Source organism: Myxine glutinosa, chromosome 9, assembly GCF_964187855.1.
Source record: "Myxine glutinosa chromosome 9, kmMyxGlut1.1, whole genome shotgun sequence".
In the NCBI taxonomy this organism is placed as follows: Eukaryota; Metazoa; Chordata; class Myxini; order Myxiniformes; family Myxinidae; genus Myxine; species Myxine glutinosa.
The window spans coordinates 92,333,456-92,359,713 of NC_136269.1; the positions used below are offsets into that span (position 1 = coordinate 92,333,456).

General features: G+C 42.1%; 1 protein-coding gene across 1 annotated transcript in view; it reads left to right on the forward strand.

Annotated features, from left to right (window-relative positions):
* Nucleotides 1-4,893: 4,893 nt before the first annotated feature.
* Nucleotides 4,894-26,258, forward strand: part of LOC137418977 (troponin C, skeletal muscle) — a 29,231-nt gene continuing 7,866 nt past the window's right edge. The window contains exons 1-2 of the mRNA XM_068105146.2: nucleotides 4,894-5,028; nucleotides 17,445-17,496. Of these exons, the coding sequence (XP_067961247.1) occupies nucleotides 5,020-5,028; nucleotides 17,445-17,496 (61 nt within the window). The 5' untranslated portion in view covers nucleotides 4,894-5,019. The remainder of the gene's footprint in view (nucleotides 5,029-17,444; nucleotides 17,497-26,258) is intronic.

A 26,258-nucleotide genomic window follows, 5' to 3' on the forward strand; every position in this document is an offset into this window, starting at 1 on the left:
GTCCGGATGTAGATCTGGCCTAACAGTGGGCTACAAAAGGTAAACTGTTCAGCCTGGCAGAGGTATGCGCTCTACCGACTGCCATTCCATTTACCCCACGCTCACAAAGCGAAAAGTGGGGTTAAGCGATCAATCATGTACGTACATATATATGTGTCTGAATTTTAAAATTCATTTTCTCAGCAACTGTTGGTCCGATTGACACGGAATTGACACCATACTATTATGCGTCGCCTCATGTAGAATTTTGGTGATAATTAAGATGTCATTGGTCACGTGGTATGGGCATCGTCTTGTTTAAATTCACTTTCTCGGAAACTGTTGGTCCAATTGACACAATTTTTACCGTAGTACAAGTCTACTCATGTATAATTTTTTTACAGCGTAGCCCATAGGGCAAAGCCATCTAGAATGCTGTTTATCTGTCCATATGTATGTATGTATGTATGTATGTATGTATGTCCCTCACAAACGTACACCAATCAGAGCTGAGGATCTGGTCACATGACAGGGGTGATGTGATGTGATTACATCTGTGATGTCATTACAGCCAGCATACGATGGCTGACTCACACACCCGCATGTCGATTTATATGCAGTAAAGGCCGAACATGTCGTCGAACCTGTCATGTATCACAATCATCATGCTCTATCTACTCTTACGTTTTTCATTCAGTGTGAAACAAAACAAATCAATTGTTAAAATGACCATCAAATATCAAAAGCATAGGCGTTATGGGTTAACGTTATGGGTCCAAAAATGTCCAACGACACTACGTATCGGCCTTAGGCTTCATGCTTCACCTTCAGGCTGTTATGGGTCCAACGTTATGGGTCCAATAATGTCCAACGACACTACGTATCGGCCTTAGGCTTCATGCTTCACCTTCAGGCTGCTTTGGGCATATTAGCCCAGGTTTCTTAATACAGTAGTATTGTTTTCGTAATATTAATAACATTAATAATAATAATAAATAATAATAATATAGTAAATATAATTGCAACACTACAATCCTTTTGTCGTGACTGCAAAGTTACTGAATTGAAGCGGTGTATAGTGCATGGATGACTTAATGAGAAGTGTTGTACTAATTATCACGGGAGTAAGGAATTAGCCTTGGTTTATTAATACAGGAACATAGTCTTCCTAATAATAATAAATAACGTTAATTATAATAATATAGTAAATAAAATTGCAACACTACAATCCTTTTGTCGTGACTGCAAAGTTACTGAATTGAAGCGGTGTATGGTGCATGGATGACTCAATGAGAAGTGTTGTACTAATTATCATGGGAGTAAGGAATTGGCCTTGGTTTATTAATACAGGAACATAGTCTTCGTAATAATAATAAATAACGTTAATTATAACAATATCGTAAATAAAATTGTAATATTACAATCCCTTTGTCATGACTGCAATGCCACTGGATTGAATTGGTGCATGGTTCATGACTCAAATATAAGTGGTATTCTGATAACTGCTAACAAGCCATATCTAATTCACTGGGGTCGGGAGGGGAGGGGGTGATGGGGAGGGTTGGTGGGGGGTGAGGAGGGAGGAATTTGGGGTGGGGGAGGACGTTGGGAGTGGGGAAGAAAGTTAGGGGTGGGGAAGAAAGTTGGGGGGGGGGGGGAGAGCAGGGAAAAGAGTTGGAGGTTGGTGGTGAGGGAGAGGTGAAGGTCAACCCTGCACGAAAAAGTGAGTTTTGTGGTTGGGGCAATGCTCAACGTCTGCAACGAACATGTTACATCTTAACCAAAGTCACTCATCATATTCGTGAGGTGTGGATGCTCAGTGGTGACCAACATATAGAATAAACCAGTGTCTCAATGCAATATCTTCACTTCCATGGTGACAGACAGTTTAGAGACTTACAGTACATCAAAATAATTAAATAGTTGCATAATTTGCTAACTGGTGTCCCCACCCAGGTCATACTATCCTCTTCAACTAAATTACTAAAGCATCAAACCTGCCCGGATACGCCACTGTTGGACTTCTGGTCTTGTTCAGTTATAATTATGATGTCATATGTCACGTGGTATGGGCACCATCTTGGAAAAACTTTGGACCTCTATATCTCTGAAACCACCATGGAAAAAATTGAAATGTGGCTCATTGTAAGGAACCCCACGTGGGGAAGAAGTGTTATTAATGCTAATGTTATCGGTGCCTTTATTATGACATCATAATTTGACAAGTACACCGCTTCGTCCGATCAGTTTTAAATTTCTTGAGCATTGTAACGTCTGTTATAAATATGCGGACACATTATTTTACCATCCGCTTGATGTCCGCATCAAGCCCGGGCCACCACAACAAACTCCAGGCTAAACTCTTTGTTTTGACCATACCCAATTGACCCTCATGCAACTCATTGAGACAGCGCTGACGTAAAAACAACAGGAATGACCACCCTCATGCCCCACATTACACAACCTTGAGCTAAAGACAGATCAGACACCCGTGATACATAATATGGAGAATATTCTGACGTCGAGGGCAACTCGCGCCAATAACCTGACAAAACAACGTGGGCAACACGTGGCAGCACAGGATCACGACGAATGGCAGCGGCCACTTCCGCAGCGATTGCCGGACCAGATTCAATCTGTTCCAACATGAACACCTCGACCTCATCCGCAGGTTCGGCACCGGCCTTTGTAGACGGCAATCGGGGCAGGCCATTACAGTTAGCGAGCGTTTGGAGGCACAAAATTTGATTTCACACTGAGGACAAGACACCATCTCTGTAGCCGAGCAGCGGTAGTGACTGGAATGCATTTCTGAGGATTAAACAAGAAGTGAAGCGGCTGATTATCAGTTTGTAGGAGAAAATGTCGATCTATCAAGTACTGACGAAATTTAACACGCCCCATACCAAACTCAGCGCTTCACGCTCAATCTGAGCGAAGTTCTGCTCTACGGCTGTCAGTGCATGTGATGCAAAACACACCGGACGCTCAGCACCGTCACTCATTACCTGAGACGAAGATGGCACCAATTCCGTACGACGAGTTGTCACACTCCAGAATGAGAGGACGTGAAGGTTCATAATGTGCGAGTACGGTGTCTGCAGTAAGACGAGCTTTGACTCGTTCAACTGCTGCTTGTTCCGTCGAACTCCATCTCCAACGAACATGTCGACGCAGCATGCGGGGCAGCGGAGCAAGCTCAGTGCTTATCTTGCTGACAAACCTCTGGTAATACTGAGCAAGCCCAATAAAGGAACGAAGCTGAACATCGTCCCTTTGCCTTGGGCTGGGCATGTCGGCTACAGCGTCGACTTTCTGAGGGGCTTTTGACTGCTTCTGCTTCCCCGCCTGGACGATGTCGTTAGTGATTAAATAAAAGCTCAGCTGCTGCGCAAAAAGTTCAAGTTGTCCCCAGCATACTCCGGGATCTTTCCATACGATGTAGCCATGGTCCGAAAACAAAAGAATAAAATCCTCGTCGCCAATTGTAATGTCTGTTATAAAGATGCAGACACGCAGAGAAGATCAAGCACCATCTTTTATTCCAGGCAACACAGGCCTCACTCGGCCCCGCCCACAGCGGCCTCACTCGGCCCCGCCCACAGCGGCCTCACTCGGTCGTACACGGCACTACAAGCATGATCTCCACAACAATTATATTGGAGAATGTAAATTTACGACATCATCCGTCACGTGGTCTGGCAGCCATATTGGATCAAAGAAAAAAAAAACCTTGAAAAAAACAAGAGTTGGCTCAGACCAAGTCCACTGCGTGGGGTAAGTATTCTATGAATACCATCCAGTTAACTTTATGCATCGAGGAATTACCTATATTCCATTGTTATATTTAATTTTGGGTAAGTTGTATAAGTTTAATAAAAATTAAAAAGTTCAACTTTAACTTTGAGGTCATAACAACTTTAACTTTGAGAGCAAGAGGTTGGTGAGATTCTTGCGAAGGAGAAAGAAACAAGGACAGACAGTTGGATTTTTGACGATAAACAACACTTGTCCATGCAGGCAAAGTTGTGAAGACTTCAATGGAAGCAGTTGCTATCAACAATTCATGTTAATGAAACCTTAACCACCATCTAAAAGTGTTTGGAGCGGTTTTTCATTCAGACATTTTGGTTGTAAACGATATAGTCAAGTTCCACATAGGAAATGCTGAAGCTTATCTCGTCTCATACATGAGTAGTGATATTCTGCCAATCAAAATGCAATCAAAACCAAACCTAAAAGTGCTTCTTGCATTTAATTCTCCTTGCCAATTTGTTCTGAATCAGTCCATATGTCCCTTGCAGGGATAAGCAACAACTTCCACATGCAAATATTCCATGAAATACTGATATGGGAGTGTTGGGGCTGCTCCAGATCATGGTTGTAACAGCTAAGACCACAGGTTGAGTCAACATTGACAGTCTGGGCATAGTTTCCGCAGCTCGGTTTCGGTTGACAAGTTTGAAACCTTCTGCGTGACAACATTCACAATAAAAACCAACAACCTTTGTCTATGTTTTATTCCTGCCTCTCTTCCCAAATATTAGGATGAATATTGATGTCGCAATCTTGACTAAACACTACTACACATATGGAATCAACAACCGAAGCAGATTTTACCACTGTGCTCGTAAATGTTCACAATCCAACACGATTCATAAACACCAAACTCTTTAAACAATCAATTAAAGCCGAAATCTTCAGGCATCGATAAAGCCTTGCAAACATTTTCAACATAACATCAAGTTGTACTGAAAAGCCATATGATGTGGCTCTACGGAACTTCAATAAAGCTGTCAAAAACCCAGACTAATAAAAGACATGTTCCTTGGAGACCATGATGTCTGGCAATTATTAGAAGCAAGTTGCCTCCTGTATGTAATTTCATCCTACGTTGAGAATGTCTTCGGCATTCCCCAATGAACAGTGAAATTGCCACATGGCATATATGGGTGGAGCAGTCTGGAGTAGAGTATAGTGTGTGAAGGATCGAGTGAAACATTTACTCTCTGTTCTGTGGATTACTCTGCATCAGACGCCATGCGGTTGGTAAGTCTTTGCGATTGTTTCTTGGATTGTTTGTCATGCCATATGATGATAATAATGCGTATGTAATGGAGCAAGCGTATGTATGTATCATCTACTCCTCCGAGAGGGTTTGACCGAGGAAGCTCAAACTTTCAGGTATTGATGGGAGCACCCTGAGGTTGTGCATGAGCAGGTTTTCTTTAATTACATCCAAGTTTTGAAAAAAAACTTAGCCTTTTTTGGGGTGCAATTGGAATAATCTGAGCTACATAACCACAAAGTACTATATGTACATAAGCAGAACACTTTTTATTGCTTCATATACGCAACCCGAGTTATTTTATTTTTAACCCGAGTAAACAGCGGACTGTTGCCTATACAGCACTCAAAAAAGGGATGTGTCAGAGGAACGTGTTGCATGCTTGGAACAAGATCGCCGGTCGTGCGGGTACCCTGTTTTGGTCATCTGCTTTAATAAACAAAAGAAAACGAGAACAACACTCGGTAGAGCGCATACCTCCACCAAGTTAAGCAGTCCAAATTTTGTATCCCACCGATAGAGCAGGTCTGCATCCAGATCTTAACCAAAATCCAATCGGCTTGGTCACACACCAACCTCTCCACCAAGTTTCAACCTAATCCGTGCATACCTTTTTGATATAATCATACCATATATCGTTTTTGGCCCAGTCACTCAATTGTGAAGAATCACTAAAAATTAAGAAAAAAAAAATCTCTGATCTGGATTTGGATTCAGATCATCACCAAATTCGAATCAATTTGTCCTTGTCACACACCCAACCTGTCCACCAAGTTTCATCTGAATCCGTGCACCACTTTGACATATCCTGTTCGCTGACAGACAACCAGGGATGAAAACAACCTCCATCCACCTTCAGTGCCGGAGATATAACCAAACTATAACAAAGGTTATTTATGTATATTATACAACATTTATGTTATATGTATTAACTTATTAGTCCTGAGCCTGGTGTTGGCTTAGCGGTTAGGGTGCCAGCCTGGGATCCTAGGATCCTGGGTTCGAATCCCGGTCGATCGCTGAATTAACACCGGGGGGTGGGGGGGGGGTGACTCAGCCTGTCACCAGGCTGGTAATTCCCTGTATGTGTGTGCAAGAGGTGACCAACAGGGTTGGCGGCGGCAGGGAGGGCATCCGGCCATAAAACATTGCTTCAAAAAGGGGACCACGGTGCCCAAAAACGGCCAACCCCTACTTTGTGGGGAAACATGGCCTCTAAAGGTGATTCTTATTAACTCATTAGTCCCTGTTAGACTCTGTCCGAAACGGGGGCTTACGGATTGTGTTTCGTCTGTCAGTCCATGCGTGCGTCCGTAACCAGATCTCAGACACGTATGCACCGATTTTGTTCATACTTGGCATAAAGACAACACACGATGGTATACATATGCACATAATTTTGTTTCATGAGGCAACCAAAGATGGCCTGAGTTAAACACCAAACCTCTCCACCAAGTTTCGTCCAAATCCGTCCACAACGTTTTGAGATATCCTGCTATATATCGTTTTGGGCCCTATCGCCCAATGGTGAAGAATTACTTAAAAAGTTCTACCAGCAGGATCCGAATCCGGATCTTCACCAAAATCTACTCATTTCGTCCTCGTCACATACGCTACATCTCTGCCAAATTTCGTCTGACTCCATCCACAACTTTTTGAGATATCTTGTTCACAGACAGACAGACAAACAAATGAAGTTTTGTACTTGTCAAATTATCAAATTATGACGTCATAATGGAGGCCTTGGGCTGAGAGAGTTAAAAATTGGGCACAGTCTATTCCAGGGCAAGACAAATATGTGTGCAAAGTTTGGCGATTCTACGTACAACGGTGTAGACGTAGTGCTGCGCACAGACAGACAGACGGACAAACAGACAGCTGAAAAATCGGACAGAGACCGAGGACTTGCCGGAATATACTTTTTTATTGGCCATTTTGGACAAATATGGCGGCCGAACCACGTGATCGATGACGTCATCATTATTTGTTTTCTAAACTAATTTATTCCGAGACATCATCATTAACATAATTTATTCCCCATGGAGAGTTCTTTACAATGAGCCATGTCGCAATTTTTTCTATTCAGCACTTTCAGAGATATAGAGGTGCAAAATGTTTCGGTTTTCCCAAGATGGGGCTGAACCACGTGACCGATGACATCATCATTTTTTTTTTCTCCACCACTTTATGCCGACATGGCGCTCAAGAAATTGCATCTTCATTGGATGAAGTTTTGTACTTGTCGAATTATCAAATTATGACGTCATAATGGAGGCCTTGGGCTGAAAGAGTTAAACATTGGGCACAGTCTATTGCAGGGCAAGACAAATATGTGTGTAAAGTTTGGCGATTCTACGTGCAACGGTGTAGACGTAGTGCTGCGCACAGACAGACAGATAGACAGACAAACCAACCGATCAACATACTTGCCGGAATCTTTTCAGGCAAGTAACAAACAGACAAACCAACCGTTCAACATACTTGCCGGAATCTTTTCAGGCAAGTAACAAACAGGCAGACAAACCAACCGATCAACATACTTGCTGGAATCTTTTCCGGCAAGTAACAAACAGACAGGGGTAAAAACATAATCTCCATCCAGCTTTGTGGCCGAAGTAATGATGGCTTACATATGCATGTCATTTGTTTTCCGAGATCAGATCCAAGATGGCCAACTGGCGGCCATTTCGTTAGTTAAACGTGTCCCCAACTATTTCTCGGCCATGCATAGACCGATTTTGTTAAAGCTTGGCACAAAGACAATATATAACAGCTTACATATGCAGAAGATTTTGTTTTGTAATCCAACCAAAGATGGCCGAATGGCGGCCATTTTGGATCTGATGAATTCTGCCGAATTAAAATTCCGGACAGAAAATTGCTAAAACCACGGGGGCTATGACATTTTATCTTTTTCTCGTTAATTATGTATTGAAAAATAAATGTTGCCACATCTTGCAGTAATTGCAAGTCTCATTCGTAGAATGGTTTGAACAACCAGACAGCTCAGTGATAGCTTGCCTTGATATTACATTTCACATTTTAAAAAGTTTAAATTGTCTTACTGCAAACCAAAAGCACCATGAAAGACGAAATAATTTTCTTTATTTGAAAATGACCAAAACGGTGGGTGGAAACAATGTCTTAAATACTAAAATTGTAGAGATAAAACTGTTTATCAGAGAGAAAGAGGGTCATACAAAACTCATATAATTCTTTATATACCCAATCCATTTTTGTTTTCAGTCGATACACATGTATTTTCACAAAAATAATAATTTTACAATTAATAACAAAAATAAGAAATATAAATCACAAAAATAATAAATAATAATTACACAAAATAAAAATTCAAAAATATATATATATATATATATATATATATATATATATATATATATATATATATATATATATATATATACATACGGACAAAAATAATAATTTTACAATTAATAAAAATAATAAATAGAAATCACAAAAATAATAAATAATAATTACACAAAAAAAAAATTCAAAATATATAAATATACATATATATAATATATATATATATATATATATATATATATATATATATATATATATATATATATATATACATACTAAAGGTGGTTTTTATATATATATACATACATATATATATATATATATATATATATATATATATATCTATGTCAATTTACAATGGATGGTTGAATGACAACACAGGAACAAAAAAATTCTCTGTTAAAAACAAACAAAAAATCATATAATTATATATTCGAATTGTTTATGTGGGAGTGAGAAGGGTGCAGAGGTAGCACACTCACCTTTGAGATTTCTCGTGCGAGTTTGATTCCTAATGCTTCACAGGTGAGGCGTTACCTCGTAATGCGCGCAGCACCTCGCACGGACATTAACACGTTGACTGCCGACTCCTGCCCACATTCAGATGCCTAGCATCATATGGAGCAGTTGTTCCAAACCTTTTTTCTGTCATTTCCCCCTTCAACCAGTTCAACCGTCTGGATTTCCCCCCACCCCTCCCCCCCCCTTATATATATATATATATATATATATATATATACATATATATATATATATATATATACATATATATATATATATATATATATATATATATATATACATATATATGAACAAGGAAAAAAGTAGCCAAAACACAAAATTTATTCGCCTAATAACATAAATAACATAATAAATAACATTAAAATATAGCAACACACACAGACACACACACTTCTACACATACATACAAACCTACAAGTTTCCCCCCAGGGGGAAATTTCCCCCAGGTTGGGAAATGCTGATATAGAGCAAGCTTATACACACCTTGAGTTCAAATAATTTATTTTCACGTTCCAAGTGTAGCCAATAGCCATCTCTTCTTTAGTCTTAGTTACGCTGAAGTGAGCTTTGTACCGTTATATTTGCGCACTTTCGTGATTTTTTAATATCTCACACTAGCAGGAGTACCCAGCGTTGCCCAGTGCTGTTCTAACCCTGTTCGCATTTTGAAAAAAAAAAAATTTTGTTTGTTTGTTTTTTCTATTTTTTTGCGGCAGGCTAAAACACAAACACTCAAAATTTAAAAAAAAAAATTTTGTCTAAATAACTTCCCGACACTCACCGATGAACCTCTGAAAGTTTAACGAATATTCGTTTGCCCATTTCAGAGAAAAATAGCGACATCGACAGACAGCCAAACATCTCTCTTGCAGTATAGACAAATGGTGCAACACATATTTGATCATGATTATTACATGAATCCATGTTCACCGAACCGCCAGCAGATATCGTTACCTGTCACACATGCACATCTCTGTTTACAATACAATAGTGTAATATTTTCCACGATAATACCCATCAGACGTTACATCATAAAGCGCGCAGTACATCGGACAGACATTAAGCCCGATGTCCTGTCTGCTGGCATTAGCTGCTTGACATTAACGATGGCATGGTGCCGTTTGCGAAGAGCAGGCCATTGTGTGCCGGCACTCTCGCCAAATTGCAGCCTTTACCCATGGAATGACGATCTATCCGGGGTTCGTTCTATGGCTTGTTGTAAGTACCTTACTGCACCCCATAAAGGAGTACGGACAATACATACAATTGTTATTTATCGAAGTACATTGCGCAAATAATCAAATACAATGAGCAAACGAGAACGGCGCTCGGTAGAGCGCATACCTCCGCCAGGTGAACACTTTACGTTTTGTATCCCACCGATAGGTCATATCTGGATCCGGATCAGAACCAAAATTTAATCACTTGTTCTTCTCATTTACCCAACTCATCCACCAAGTTTTGTCATAATTCGTGCAAATTTTTTTGAAATATCGTGCTATATATCGTTTTGGCCCCATCGCTCAATTGTGAAGAATCACTGAATAAAATTCTCTGATCCGGATCCGGATCTGAACCAAAATTTAATCACTTGTTCTTCTCATTTACCCAACTCATCCACCAAGTTTTGTCATAATTCGTGCAAATGTTTTTGAAATATCGTGCTATATATCGTTTTGGCCCCATCGCTCAATTGTGAAGAATCACTTAATAAAATTCTCTGATCCGGATCCGATTTTGAATCTTCACCGAAATTGAACAAAATATTTCTTGTCACACACCCAAACTGTCCACCAAGTTTCGTCCAAATCCGTCCATAACTTTTTGAGATATCATGCCTTACATCGTTTTTGCTCTATCTCTCAATGCTGAAAAATCACTTTTTAAAAATTCTCAGATCCGGATCCGGATCTTTTACAAAATGTAATCATTTGGGAATGTCGTCCCAATCAGTCCACAACTTTTTGAGATATCCTGTTCACAAACAAACAACTGGAACGGTACTCAGTAAAGTGCACACCTCCATCAGGTTGAACAGTTTACGTTTTGTATCCCACTGATAAGTCGGATCTGGATCCTGACCTGAACCAAAATCTAATCGGCTCGTTCTCGTCACCTTACCAACTCCTCCACCTAGTTTTGTCATATGTCGTCCACAACGTTTTGAACAACCCAACTTTTTTTTATCATTCAGTGGCGGAGGTAATAATTACGTTAAATAGCATTTTATCGCATTTGTAAAATACTAGGGCATGCCCGTACTATATATATATCTAAAATTATATCCCCCCCCTCTATTTACATGAAATGGTTTGGTCCAAAGCGAACAGCTTGCGAGTACGGTGACAATCCCCCCCCTCTATTTACATGAAATGGTTTGGTCCAAAGCGAACGGCTTGCGAGTACGGTGACAATCCCCCCCACCCCCCCCCCCCCTCTATTTACATGAAATGGTTTGGTCCAAAGCGAACGGCTTGCGGAGTTTGGTAAAGAAATCGCCATAGCGTGCACAAACGCGCAGGAAAGCGAAAGAATCGCAAATTAGTTTTAATTAGTTTTAAAACATAGTTTAACGCCAACATAGTTTGCCAACGTGAAATAAATGAATACGCTCTCAAATGTGCCGTCCGAGGCAGAGTCTGTTCGCCACGTTCGGCACACGGGATAGCTCGCTGCTCTCTGATTGGTTGAATCGTTTTTTGGACATAGCTCGGTAACTACTTCTCCGATTAATATGAAACCTTGAAAAGGCACATCCTCGGGTCCCCAGCAATATACCTGGCAAGTTTAAAGTATATCGGACCCGTGGTTGTCGAGAAACAGCGGTCACAGACATACAGAGATTACTGGAATTATAGATAGACTAGGGCATGCCCGTACGTGGGTGCCCGTTCCTTGCCAAAAAAAAAAAAAAACGCTACCCGTACGCTCTACCCCGCCCGTACGCCCGTACGCCCGTAAACAAAAAAAACAACGCTCTTCGCTTCCGCCCTTCGCTCTGACTGAATTGGGAGAAATAATGCGCATAAGAAATCGAGAAATTATTATTTTCTCCGGAAGAAATCGAATTACGAACCGTAATGGCGCACACGCTCGGCTCGCTCTCACATCGGCCACGCCTACGCAACAACGCGTTCTGTGATTGGCTGCGGAAGTGAAGTCTTCACTGTCCGGAAGGTCGCAAATCGCAGTTACGATGAATCGCAAATTAGTTTTAATTAGTTTTAAAACATAGTTTAACGCCAACATAGTTTGCCAACGTGAAATAAATGAATACGCTCTCAAATGTGCCGTCCGAGGCAGAGTCTGTTCGCCACATTCGGCACACGTGATAGCTCGCTGCTCTCTGATTGGTTGAATCGTTTTTTGGACATAGCTCGGTAACTACTTGTCCGATTAATTTCAAACCTTGAAAAGGCACATCCTCGGGTCCCCAGCAATATACCTGGCAAGTTGCAAGTATATCGGACCCGTGGTTGTCGAGAAACAGCGGTCACAGACAAACAAACACACACACAGACATACACACACACACACACAGAGAGATTAGTGGAATTATAGATAGATGACGCTTTGTAATGCGGAGCCTATTTCGGGGTTCAGGAACAGCTGCTGCAACAAAACAACATACACATTGCCTATAGAAAGTCGACACCACCTTTCAAAATTTTCACCTTTTGTTGCCTTGTAGCCTGGAATAAAATTGCATTAACTCAGACTTTTTCCACCTTTGTTTACACATCATAACCCACATATTCCAAGTATATGAATGAATGATCGTTTTAAGGCCATTTTCCCCGCTAGAGCGGGGGTTACCCTTGCGGGCCCCATGACAATCATGGTTCCGTTTGAGGCAATGTTTTTATGGCCGGATGCCCTTCCTGACGCCAACCCTTGGTCACGCTCTTACGATGCGCAGGGATACGGTGTACCTATTCTAAACCGGGGTACACACCGGGATCATTCATCCCAGCTATTCTAAACCGGGGTACACACCGGGATCATTCATCCCAGCAAGCTGGTACTCAATTTGCCGAACTTGGAAGGATGACAGGCTGAGTCAACCCCCCTGGCGTTCATTCAGCGATCGACCGGGATTCGAACACAGGATCCTAGGATCCCAAGCCGGCACCCTAACCGCTAAGCCAACACCAGGCCAACACCAACTCCAAGTGAAAAACAAATTCTACAAATTTCAGAAGATTAATTAAAAATATAAAACTAGAATATCCTTCTGTAAGTGTTCACCCCCCCCCCCCCCCCCCCGAGTTAATACTTTGTGGAAGTACCTTTGACAGCAATTACAGGTGAGTCTGTTGGGATAGGTCTCTACCAACTTTGCACACCTTAATTGGGCAGGGCAATATTTGTCCATTCTTCTGTACAAAACTGTTCAAGCTCAGTCACGTTGTGTGGGGAGCATTGATGGACAGCAATCTTCAAGTCACGCCACAGATTTTCGATTGGATTTAGGTCGGGGCTCTGACTGGGCCACTCGAGGATGTTTGTATTTTTGTTCCTTAGCCACTCCAGTGGAGCTTTGCCTGTGTGCATCGGGTCCTTGTCATGCTGAAAGGTGAACTTCCATCCAAAGCAGTGTCCATGTGTTTTATAACTCTCCCACCCTCCACCCCATTTTCCCCGTGCCTCCTCCCCCCAAGCCCTCTCCCTCCCACAGATCTCCCGATGTCCCTGCTCTCAAATGTTGTACTTGTGTGCTTCCCTCTCTCTCTCCCCATCTTGTCTCCTGCTCCCTTTTTATGTTTTATGTGTCAGTTTGTCTTTTTGTGGTTAAAGTTAGCTCTTACACGAGACTCGATCTTGTATACAAAAAAAAAAAAAAAAAAAAAAACTGCGATTTTGAAGGCGATTGGTTGCACCTGAGTTAACTTACAATTGCTATTATAAGTGGTGTGGATATTCTTGATATATAACCATGATAATCCAGTTTTGTATTTTTAATTAACTCTCTGAAATTTGTAGAATTTCTTTTTCACTTGGAAGTTGTGGGTTACGGTGTGTCAATAAAGGTTGAAAAAGTCTGATTTAATGCAATTTAATTCCAGGCTACAAGTCAACAAAAGGCGAAAATTTTGAAAGGTGGTGTAGACTTTCTATCGGCACTGTATGTACGAGATAACACGAGTCATGTGGAATAAAAATGGACGCAATCCTACAGATTTCATAAGATATGCAAACGCATATGTGGTGCAATATAACTTAGGGCTAGCAGGATAGCCTGGAAACCAAGTGGTATGCACAATTGCATCCCAACCAAGCACTGTCATCCTGGTGTTTCGCATGCAGGGAAATGAATCGGTGTATGCGCACCATCCCTCGGATGGACGTCAAACTGAGTGTCCCATCTGCCATAATTATAGTTGGTGGATGTTAAAGATTCCATGGTGTCCTTCGCGAAGAGTATGCCAAGTTATCGCCAACACCTGCGCAGGGCCGTCTTAACAGCATTGTAGGCCCTGGGCAAAGCAATGTACTGGGGCCCCTACCCACCCACCCACTGAAATAAAAACGAAAACTTTCAGTAAAATTAAACATATATTCCATGTCATTTTCAATGCAATGAGTGAAAGCCAGTTCAAACGCTGCTGTCCCATTGTGTTGCGAAGATGATTCTTTGTTGGTTTCAATCTTGAAAATGAGCGTTCCCCCGTACAGTTGGTCACCATCATGCACATGAACACTCTGTGTGTGATTTCAACTTTGGGAAACACAGACTTCAAGTGATCTCAAATTAGTTTGCTGTTGGGGAGGGAGCTCATAATGAAATTGGGGAGGGAGCTCATAATGAATACATGGAGATTCTCATTCTTCATCGTGGACCATGTAGTGCTTGAGCTGCTTGCATTTATTTAGAAGTTCACCGTAATCAAGGTCTTCATGGTACACATTAGGCAATTTTTCACACTTTTTGTTTTGCTCATCAACATCAATTGTTTTCAATTGACCGAAGAAGGAAAACACATTTCCAATTCAATCGTAGGCTTCTGCACGTTTTGTCAGGTCAGAGTTCAGAGAGTTCAGAATAGAGAGGAAAGTTTCCACCTTGAATTTTTCACTTTTGTGCAGAAGTATCTTTTCCGCTGATCCATCATATCTCGTAAGATATGTGGCGCACTCTATTCGAAGATATAGTATTTTATATACAGTCATGTGAAAAAGTAAGTACACCCCATGTAAAGTTTTGACTTTTTCAACATATTTCAACATACAGCTATTTGATCTTCATTTGAACAATATTGATAGATAAAGGTGATATAATATAACAAATATCATGAAACATTTACATTTTGTAGTCCATTGTATAATTTAAATAAACATAAATGCAAATTTCGGATGTGGGAAAAGTAAGTACACCCTTGGCTCTAATAGGTGGTATTGCCCCCTTTGGCAGAAACAACCTCAAGTAGGCGTTTCTTATAACTGTCTACCAGTCTCTGACATCAACTGGGAGAAAATTTTGCCCACTCCTCCACGCAGAATTCTTTCAGCTGTGCGATGTTTGAGGGGTTTCTTGCATGCACAGCTCGTTTCAAATCCCCCCACAACATCTCGATGGGATTTAGATCCGGGCTTTGACTTAGCCATTCCAGAACCCTCCATTTCTTTATTTTCAGCCATTCCTTGGTGGATTTACTGGTACGTTTCGGGTCAATGTCATGTTGTAAGGTCCACTTTCGGTTGAGCTTCAACTTTCCGACAAATGGCCTCACATTATCCTCAAGCACACTCTGGTACAATGAAGAATTCATAGTGGTTTCTATGATGGTGAGCTGCCCAGGCCCTGATGCAGCAAAGCTGCCCCAAACCATAATATTTCCACCACCATGCTTTACAGTTGGTATCAGGTTCTTGTGGTCAAATGCTGTCTTTGGTTTTCGCCAAACATGTCTTCTGGTACTGTGGCCAAATAGCTCCACCTTTGACTCATCTGTCCAGAGCACATTGTTCCAGAGGTGCTGGTCTTTGCCAAGGTGTTCATTGGCAAACTTTAGTCTTGCCCTGATGTTCTTTCTGGACAGCAAAGGTTTCCTCCTGGCACACCTCCCATGTAGATCAAATTTGTGCAGCCTCTTTCCAATGGTAGACGCGTGCACTTTGACATCAACAGTGGCAAGAGCTACCTGTAGATCCCGTGATGACATTCTGGGGTTCTTAGAGACTTATTTCAGCATCTTGCGGTCTGCTCTCGGGCTGAACTTGCTGGCGCGGCCTGGCCTGAACAAGTTGGCAGTTGTTTGGAATCTTCCCCACTTGTAGATGATCTTCCGGACAGTCGAATGATTGATTTCAAATTGTTTGGAGATCTTTTTAAATCCCTTCCCAGACTCGTAGGCATCTGTAACCTTCTTTCTGAAGGCCTCAGAGAGCTCCTTTGATCTTGGTATGGTGACGCCACACACTTCAACAACAAAGAGCAAACCAAACTAAATGTCTGAGGTTTAAATAAGACAGGTTCCTCCAAGATCCTCTCTAACGATGTTCTAATCATTTGCACCTGAGCTGGTGCACCTGATTCTAATTTTAGGTATTTGAAGTAGTGATAAATGTAGGGGTGCACTTACTTTTTCCACATGCGAAATTTGCATTTATGTTTATTTAAATTATACAATGGACTACAAAATGTAAATGTTTCATGATATTTGTTATATTATATCACCTTTATCTATCAATATTGTTGAAATGAAGATCAAATAGCTGTATGTTGAAATATGTTGAAAAAGTCAAAACTTTACATGGGGTGTACTTACTTTTTCACGTGACTGTAATTTAGTGGTGGCGCGCTCTGTTCTAAGATATAGTATTTTATTTAATTTAGTGGTGGCGCGCTCTATTCTAAGACATAGTATTTTATATAATTTAGTAGTGGCGCGCTCTATTCTAAGATATAGTATTCTATATAATTTAGTAGTGGCGCTCTATTCTAAGATACAGTATTTTATATAATTTAGTAGTGGCGCGCTCTATTCTAAGATATAGTATTTTATATAATTTATTAGTGGCGCGCTCTATTCTAAGATATCGTATTTTATATAATTTAGTAGTGGCGCTCTATTCTAAGATACAGTATTTTATATAATTTAGTAGTGGCGCGCTCTATACACGGGGCCCCGAAAATCATGGGGCCCTGGGAAACTGCCCAGCGTGCCCATGCATAAAGACGGCTCTGCACCTGCACACTCACTCAATTATCCTGCATAGGAGTGGCAACCCATGCAGGATTGTAACCTTACCAAAGAAACACCCCCGGTAACACCCACGCTTTGGACGATGATACATGATGAATATAATAATCACCACACTTTACTTAGGTATTTATTCAATTCTACTTAGAAAAGATTATACAAACGAACAATATCGTAAACTTTTCATGTTTTCGATGCTTAATGGCTCGTACAGGAACGAATGACAATCATAATAATTTAGTCACATTATTAGATTGTGCATCCGGTGAAATTATATCAAATTGATACCTTTGCAAGGTAATGTGCCTGCTTGAGACAAACCTCTTTTTTCCTCCCTGCAGACAGACGCCCAGGCAGATGCCCGCTCGCATCTAACGGAGGAACAGATTGGCGGTAAGGATCCCAGACTTCCCTCACTACTTGAATTGGAATGAGTTGGAAAAATAGCTACACATAGGCCACGCGAACCAGGACTTAAAGGATAGGAGAAATTCTTGGCACTTCTCACGTAACCGAATTAGGTTGAAAAGATCATTCATTGTGGACATTATACAACGAAACAAATTATTTGAATACGGTATATTTTAACGACTACGGGTCTTCAATAACCACTGCGTCTCCAGCAGGTAAGGATTGTAAATGTCCCCGCTAACACTTGGCCTGAATCGGCAGAAAATGTCCCAACGAATGCGGCAAATGTGCCCAACAGAAGTGGCCGAGCAAGAACGTCAAGCGCTTTTCAAGCTCCTTAGCGCGAACCCCAAACTCCTCGTCTGAAGGGTTAATTACCTCCGCCACCCAAGGTGGACGGAGGTCATGTTTTCACCCCTATCTATCTGAGGAGGATATCTTAAGGTAATGGACAGATTTGGACGAAATTTGGTGGACAGGTTGGGTGTGTGACAAGGAAGAATTGATTCAATTTTGTTGAAGATCCGGATTCGGATACGAGAATTTTTCAAACGATTCTTCACCATTGTGAGATAGGGGCAAAAAAGATGTCTAAAAAGGTTGTGGAGTCATGACATGGCAGAAGTTTTGTCAAGTTGTCAACTCCAAAAAGTTGTGAAGTTTTGTCAAGAGTCACGACAAAACTAGGTGGATGAGTTGGGTAGGTGACAAGAACAAGCCGATTCGATTTTGGTTCAAGTCCGGATTCAGATTTGGCCTATCAGTGGATTATCAGATTTGGCCTATTTGTGGATTATCAGATTTGGCCTATCAGTGGATTATCAGATTTGGCCGATCAGTGGATTATCAGATTTGGCCTATCAGTGGATTATCAGATTTGGCCTATCAGTGGATTATCAGATTTGGCCTATCAGTGGATTATCAGATTTGGCCTATCAGTGGATTATCAGATTTGGCCTATCAGTGGATTATCAGATTTGGCCTATCAGTGGATTATCAGATTTGGCCTATCAGTGGATTATCAGATTTGGCCTATCAGTGGATTATCAGATTTGGCCTATCAGTGGATTATCAGATTTGGCCTATCAGTGGATTATCAGATTTGGCCTATCAGTGGATTATCAGATTTGGCTGATCAGTGGATTATCAGATTTGGCCTATCAGTGGATTATCAGATTTGGCCTGTCAGTGGATTATCAGATTTGGCCTATCAGTGGATTATCAGATTTGGCCTATCAGTGGATTATCAGATTTGGCCTATCAGTGGATTATCAGATTTGGCCTATCAGTGGATTATCAGATTTGGCCTATCAGTGGATTATCAGATTTGGCCTATCAGTGGATTATCAGATTTGGCCTATCAGTGGATTATCAGATTTGGCCGATCAGTGGATTATCAGATTTGGCCTATCAGTGGATTATCAGATTTGGCCTATCAGTGGATTATCAGATTTGGCCTATCAGTGGATTATCAGATTTGGCCTATCAGTGGATTATCAGATTTGGCCTATCAGTGGATTATCAGATTTGGCCTATCAGTGGATTATCAGATTTGGCCTATCAGTGGATTATCAGATTTGGCCTATCAGTGGATTATCAGATTTGGCTGATCAGTGGATTATCAGATTTGGCCTATCAGTGGATTATCAGATTTGGCTGATCAGTGGATTATCAGATTTGGCCTATCAGTGGATTATCAGATTTGGCCTGTCAGTGGATTATCAGATTTGGCCGATCAGTGGATTATCAGATTTGGCCTATCAGTGGATTATCAGATTTGGCCTATCAGTGGATTATCAGATTTGGCCTATCAGTGGATTATCAGATTTGGCCTATCAGTGGATTATCAGATTTGGCCGATCAGTGGATTATCAGATTTGGCCTATCAGTGGATTATCAGATTTGGCCTATCAGATTACAATAACTTTACCATTCACTCAGATGTGACGAGGCTGATAGAGTAGACGAGACAGAGGAAAAGCCAAGGAACATGTACAGTGCGAAATCGTTCTCCACACCATGTCGACCTACTTCCTTACAATTGCTCCTGGCCGTCTTGTGCAGGGACTTTCCTCACAGCACCTTGTGTGCCAGTCCCAACATGTTCTTCACAAACCATGCCAACTGCAGGCGCTAAGGATCGCCCCAAATAAGGAGAGCCAGGCACTAGCTAATTAGAAGAGTGGAGCAGGAACCAAACAGGAGCTCTCTGAGCAGCACCACCAATAAGCCAAGACAGCGAACCAGCGCAAGGTGCAGGCCTTTATCAGGTTCGCGTGACGTATAGGACAACTCGCAGCATCCGCCCATTGGCTGGAAAGACCATCAGGCGACGGTCGATAGCCCACGCTGATTGGCTGGGCAAGCTGGTGAATTCCCATCACGCGTGGCCTGCTTCCTTCCCTCTCCATCCCCTTAGTGTGCCAGACATCAGTATATGGGCAAGGTTGTGTCCTGTCTCGTTTCCCTGGGCTGACCACACTTTAGTGCTCGGGGGCAGTGCCCGTTGATTGTACCTCAGACAGACAAAGACAATGTAAGGATAGATTACAATGAAGAAAGTTCAATAAGGCAGCGAGGGAGAAAAGGTGGGGCACAGATACAGATACTTGAGTGGGGGTGAACACAGACACAGACACACACACACACACACACACACACACACGCGCAGAGGCACACACACACGGAATGGGGTGGGGTAGGAGGGAAACAAGGAGAGTACAACAGCCGGGGTAGACATGGGAGAAAGTACAAGGAGAGAGAGAGGGAGTCAGTTCCACAGACTAGAGAAATGATGAATGACAAAATGGAGGTGAGTGTAAGATTAGAATTGGGGAGGGAGCTCAAGTGTAAGATTTAGGAAGAGCGCATGGGTGAGGACGGAGAATCGAATATCAATAAATCATACAAAAATGTGCATTTCGGTGTGCGTGTGTCTGTCTGACCGTGATACATTCGGTCGTTACTTACCCAAGTTCAACCAAACTTGCCAGGGGGACTAAGGGTCACACGGTGGAGGTTATGGCAACTTCATTTGCCCCCCTCCCCAATAAGGTTTTCTGTCTTGGGTGAAATCCCTGTTAAGGTGTATATCCGTGTTAAGATAGCTAATCGTTAGCATTTTTCCAAGGCCGCTTTTAATAACAAAAGTAATAACAACATTCATGGTAATAGCACAATATTAATGTTATTATAAAACAATATTAATACTAATAATATCCCCTTTCCCAAGGGCAAACGCCGTGTTAATGTGTATTAACAGTTTATCGGGGCGTATCGTGGGGCACCCTTACCGGAAGTAAAAAAAATTAAATTGATAAACCACAAACACGTATGACATGTTACCTTTTGAAAGTCACTACTGCTGTTTAATACTAAACTGAAAGGGAGGCATTCAGTTACCAAGCAGCTAGCTAGCGCTTGCCAAGCCAGCGGTTCCTTATCAACGGTTTCGAATGCACTTCTTGCTTGAATGCTTAATCCACTTGGCGAACGCTCTACAATAAACTTGGTAACTGATCACACCCGGATGTTCTTGAGACCCGAGCCTAGATGTACTGTAATATATATACCCCAGAGAGGATAATAACATGACCCTTCCTGACGCTCCCGTGTGTGTACTGGTATATAAAAATAGCTATGACAATCCATTGGTGTTGTAAAAACAAGAGTGTTAAAAACATTGCTATAGGATAATCCTTCATTTAGGGGAAACTAGGGCATGCCCGTACTATATCTATATCTAAAATTATATCCCCCCCTCTATTTACATGAAATGGTTTGGTTCATGAAATGTTTTGGTCCATTCGCAACGCCAAAGCGAACGGCGAACGCTTTACATGAAATGGTTTGGTCCATGAAATGTGTTGGTCCATTCGCAACGCCAAAGCGAACGGCGAACGGCTTGCGAGTACAGTGACAATCCCCCCCCCCCCCCCCCCTCTATTTAGATGAAATGGTTTTTATTAGTTTTAAAACATAGTTTAACGCCAACATAGCGGCAACATAGTTTGCAAACGTGAAATAAATGAATACGCTCTCAAATGTGCCATCCGAGGCAGAGTGTGTCCGCCACGTTCGGCACACGCGATAGCTCGCTGCTCTCTGATTGGTTGAATCGTTTTTTGGACATAGCTCGGTAAGTAATTGTCCGATTAATATGAAACCTTGAAAAGGCACATCCTCGGGTCCCCAGCAATATACCTGGCAAGTTAAAAGTATATCGGACCCGTGGTTGTCGAGAAACAGCGGTCACAGACAAACAAACGTACAGACAGACAGAGATTACTGGAATTATAGATAGATAATTAGGAGATATTCTTTGTTACTGGAAACAGAAATTTCAGCATCAGTGACATAAATGTCTTGGTGCTGTGGAAATGACGACAGGATGCTCAAGATAAACAGGGTTCTTGAATCTAAAAATGCCCAACCTTTCAAGTGTAGACCACTCACCAAAACGTCCTCGTGACTCACAAAAGGAAGTACAGCTTGTGCTGTGAGATTTAGCAGGCCTGAAGTCTTGGAAGCTGATGTGCAAACACTATAAATAGGGTGTCTCAGTTCAAAGCACTGTTGTGGCTCCCTTACAATTAATATGAGCTGGCAGCAAGGCCTGGAGGTATGAACACTTGCCTCTGATCCGTCTAGCCTGGATTAGAATATCAGCCTAGATACAAGCTGTCATTTTGGTGTCTTGCAGGCAGGATGACATCAGTGTGTGCCGCCCCTTGGATGGCCGTTAAACTGGACATGCCGTCTCCCAGCAATAGTTGGTGGGCATTAGAGATCCCATGGAGTCCTTCACGAGTAGGTGACCTATCGCCGGCAAACTGGCCAAATTGCAAATTCCTGGCCTGACCAATAAGGGGCGTTGCATCAGCAGCACAGCCAGCCCGCTCCCTCAGCCAATGATGTTCCTCACAGCTGTGTACTGCATATGAAAGAACAATAATAAATAATCAATATTATTTATCTCATGAGCATCAATCATTTTACATTTGGAACGACAAAGAGCAATCACATTGCAGACTTGCCAGAACTTGTTCTGTGTGGTGTTTGTGTGCTGGTGTGTTATGTAATCAATAATAGACTAAATTAAAACTTACCAATACTTAACAGACGCACTCCGGTTCCAATTGCACATATTTAGATATATTTTGTTCCAATAATACATATTTAATACACATATACACATTTCAATCGGACGTAATTTATAGACAAACTCACATTGCATCTTTACTTAATGAATGAACATACTCGCATTGCAATAGTAGGCAATTAATAGATGTACCAGAACTCACATATCAATAGTACATAATTAATAGACGTTCTTGCATTCTGCACAGACAGACAAAAACAAGAAAGATGTGCATCACACGATACTTGCAAAATCCAGTAGTTGCCACACGTGTTTGTGTAGTGTGCATCTAAAGGTATCTATTAATCATGTCTAAAGTGTCAAAGGGGTCTAGAGGTCAAAGGGCATAGATCATCACATAATGAATACTAAAGTGTCTAAAGGTACGTTATTAACAGAAAGTCAAGATCCAATAATACGCAATTAATAGATGTACTCACGTGGGTCGACCGAGGCTTCACTTACCTCGACCAGGTTTTTCCCGCATTATTTGCTGAGAGTTTGCACATTACTTACTGAAACAAGACCAATAGTCTTACAATGGCGTAGCTCGGCTTGTTTGATGCTTTAGTTGAAGATGATAGTATGACCTGGGTGGGGATACCAGTTAGTTAGCAAAGAATGTAAGTATTAAATGTTTTTGAATTCAGGTATGGACAGCCGGTTCGTGAATGACTTGGGTAAAAAACGGTGAATGGCAAACGATGAACCAATAAATCCCACATTCCTGCGCCACCTTCAGCTGAACGTCGGGCATTGACAGCACGCTCTCTATATTTTCATTCCAAACAGCATTATTCATCATTCCAATCACAAATTAGTACCATAGTATTTATATTTCAAAATATAATGTTAAATCACGATTATATTGAGATATAAGACCAGCGAACCGTCATCATCTGTTCACCCCCGGATTCGGGAGCAAGGTCCGTGTCGATCATATTTCAAAATCATAATTTTATTCAGGAACTTCTGAAACCTTCTACCTACCTTACGACACCCGCTGGGATCCAAAACGTTCCACAGAAGGTTATTGTATTTCCTTTTAGTAACGTATGCAACTCCAATGGTTACTAAACGCTGTCCGTGTCATGTGACGAGATCCTCAGCTCTGATTAGTGGACGTTTGTGGGGACATATGGACAGACAATCGCTGTTCAAGATGGCGTTGCCCCTAAAGTAGAGTCTTTGTTTTTAAGAAGACAATACATATTTGCATGGTCTGTGTCTAAAAGGTTCTAGATGGTCTAAACTCTAAAGGGTACGTTCCATTAGTAGTTATAGTCTAAAGGGTCGAAATGGTCCAATCTCTCAAGCATGGAAAAAATGGGTCTAAAGCTCTAAATGGTCAAGGGCTCCAGCTGTCTAACATGTCTGAAGGTGTAAGGGTCTAAAAAGGTGGTAAGGTGGTAAGGTCGAAGGAAGTCAAGGGACCTAATGGGTGTAAAAGTTCAAAGGGTCTGTGGGGTCTAAAGGTTATAGGGGTCTCAAGGTGTCTTAAAGGTAAAAGTGGATTTATGGGTCTAAGGGTTCTTAGCCCTAACTGAACCCGGTTGATTTTCAGTTTTCCCTGACTGAGGGGCAGCGGGGTGTGTGGGGTGGGGGGGGGAGCGGAAGGAATGGAGGGGGGGGGGGGAGTGGGAGTGGCTCCCTGGCTCAACCTCAGATCTCGACCATCGATGGTCCGACGAACTTGAAAACACGCACAGATCATCACATAGTGAATGCGATGGTAAAATTAGTTTTTTCACATGTTATTTTTTTAATTATTGCATAATTAGCCATGAAATATGCCAATTTTATGCATTTTGCACAGAAACCTACAATTCTTGACATTGGATACACGAGATTGCATTTAAAGTGTACAATATCAACGATTTCAGCTCAAAGACCTCAGATCTCAGCCACATGTGTTTGTTGTACATAAATGTATGCAAAAATTGAAGGTTTTTTTTTTAGGACATGCGACTACTAATTGTCATGTGGCACCTGAACGGTAAGTCCGATTCGGATGTATCTGGTATCAAACTGTGCGCAAGACCCGAGAGAAAACAAAAGTCATGAGAGGAGAATTCGAAATCCACAGCGGTTGCGAGCACCACCCTCTCCCCCTCCCCCCCCCCCCCCACCCTCCCCAGTGCAGTTAGGGTTAAGGATATTGTGGGTCTTAAGACCATTTAGAACATGAAGTGTGCCAAGGGGTCTAAAGGTACAGAGAGGTCTAAAGGATATTGTTACGGACGCGGCTAGGATGTTGATTGGCCGAGCGGATGGCCGCCGCGCCCGAACAGTTACCCCGACTAACCCGATTCCTGAACGTTGGCCAAAATCGCGCCACAGATATTCAATGGGGAAAAGACTAAAGCGAAGGATGTGAAGAAGAAGAACACCAAAGCAAAAGGGTGGAAATACGAATATAATTTATTACTATTTACACAATCAAAGAAACCAAGGAGGAGGAAAGATAAGAAAATAAAATAGAAAGAGGGACGGACCAGAAGGACACAGTGCAAATTCCTAGCTTACCTATAGCAGTCTTAATTAACCCAGGGACAGGACAAACAAAACAAACTCACGTACACAAGAAGGATAGAATGGCAGGAATGAATGCTGGAAGGAGGAATGGGAAGGTTCAGCTGGGGCAGATGGTTCGGGCTTGATTCCGCACGGGACGTCGGGCTGGACCTCGACGGCCACCGATGCCACCGCAATCTGGTTCCCGCGGGGTAACGGGTCGAAGCGGCCTGGTGGAGTCAACTGCTGGTGGAGCCAAAACTACTGGTGGGGCGCAACTCTTTCGTTGCACTTCTTACTTCGCACTTCTGTCAAAGGCTTCCCCGCGCTTCTTGTTTCGCACTTCTGTCAAGGCTTCCCCGCGCTTCTCTCGCACTTCTCCGAACTCATCTGCTGCCTCAATCGTCTGCTCGTACCGCTGTGGGGACGTCGCGTGCTTTGCCAGGACTCGTCTGAGGTGGGGGCGTCTTCTGCGGGTTATATATATATATATGCCACGCCCCTGAACCTTCGCGAACCTCCTTGATGTTTCTCTCCACACCCTCTCCAAGTCCAACCCCTCGTTCTTGGTTGGTTGAGTGGGGCTGACTCACTCCTCCCCTCTATGACGAGGTGGGGACACGCCTTTCTTCCCCGACCCGAGCACATGTTCAATGGCGGCAATTGCAGCAAACCGCCCAATTCAGTCGACAAAGGATGCAAAAAGGGGAATGCAGTTGGTAATGGAGGCTTTGAGGGAATTGAAAGGGGATCTATCTTATGTAATTCAGTGCAATGGAGTATTAAGTTAATGGAAGACAAGGCCTTACCCGAATACACATAATAAGGAAATAACTGTCAACAAAGATATATGGTGTCCTTCGTGTATGCTTTATGGAATTAACTACGGGAACGCCCTTTGACCTTTATACAACAACAAATGCAGGAAGGAGGGTGACATTTTACCACAATTCATTACACAACAATAAAATTTAAAAAACATTCTCATATCCACAACAATACGAATGTCCAATGGCATGCAAAGGGTCTTAACGGGTTTCAGCAGTCTAAAGGGTCGAATGGTACATGCCCTAGATGTGGATACCAGCGG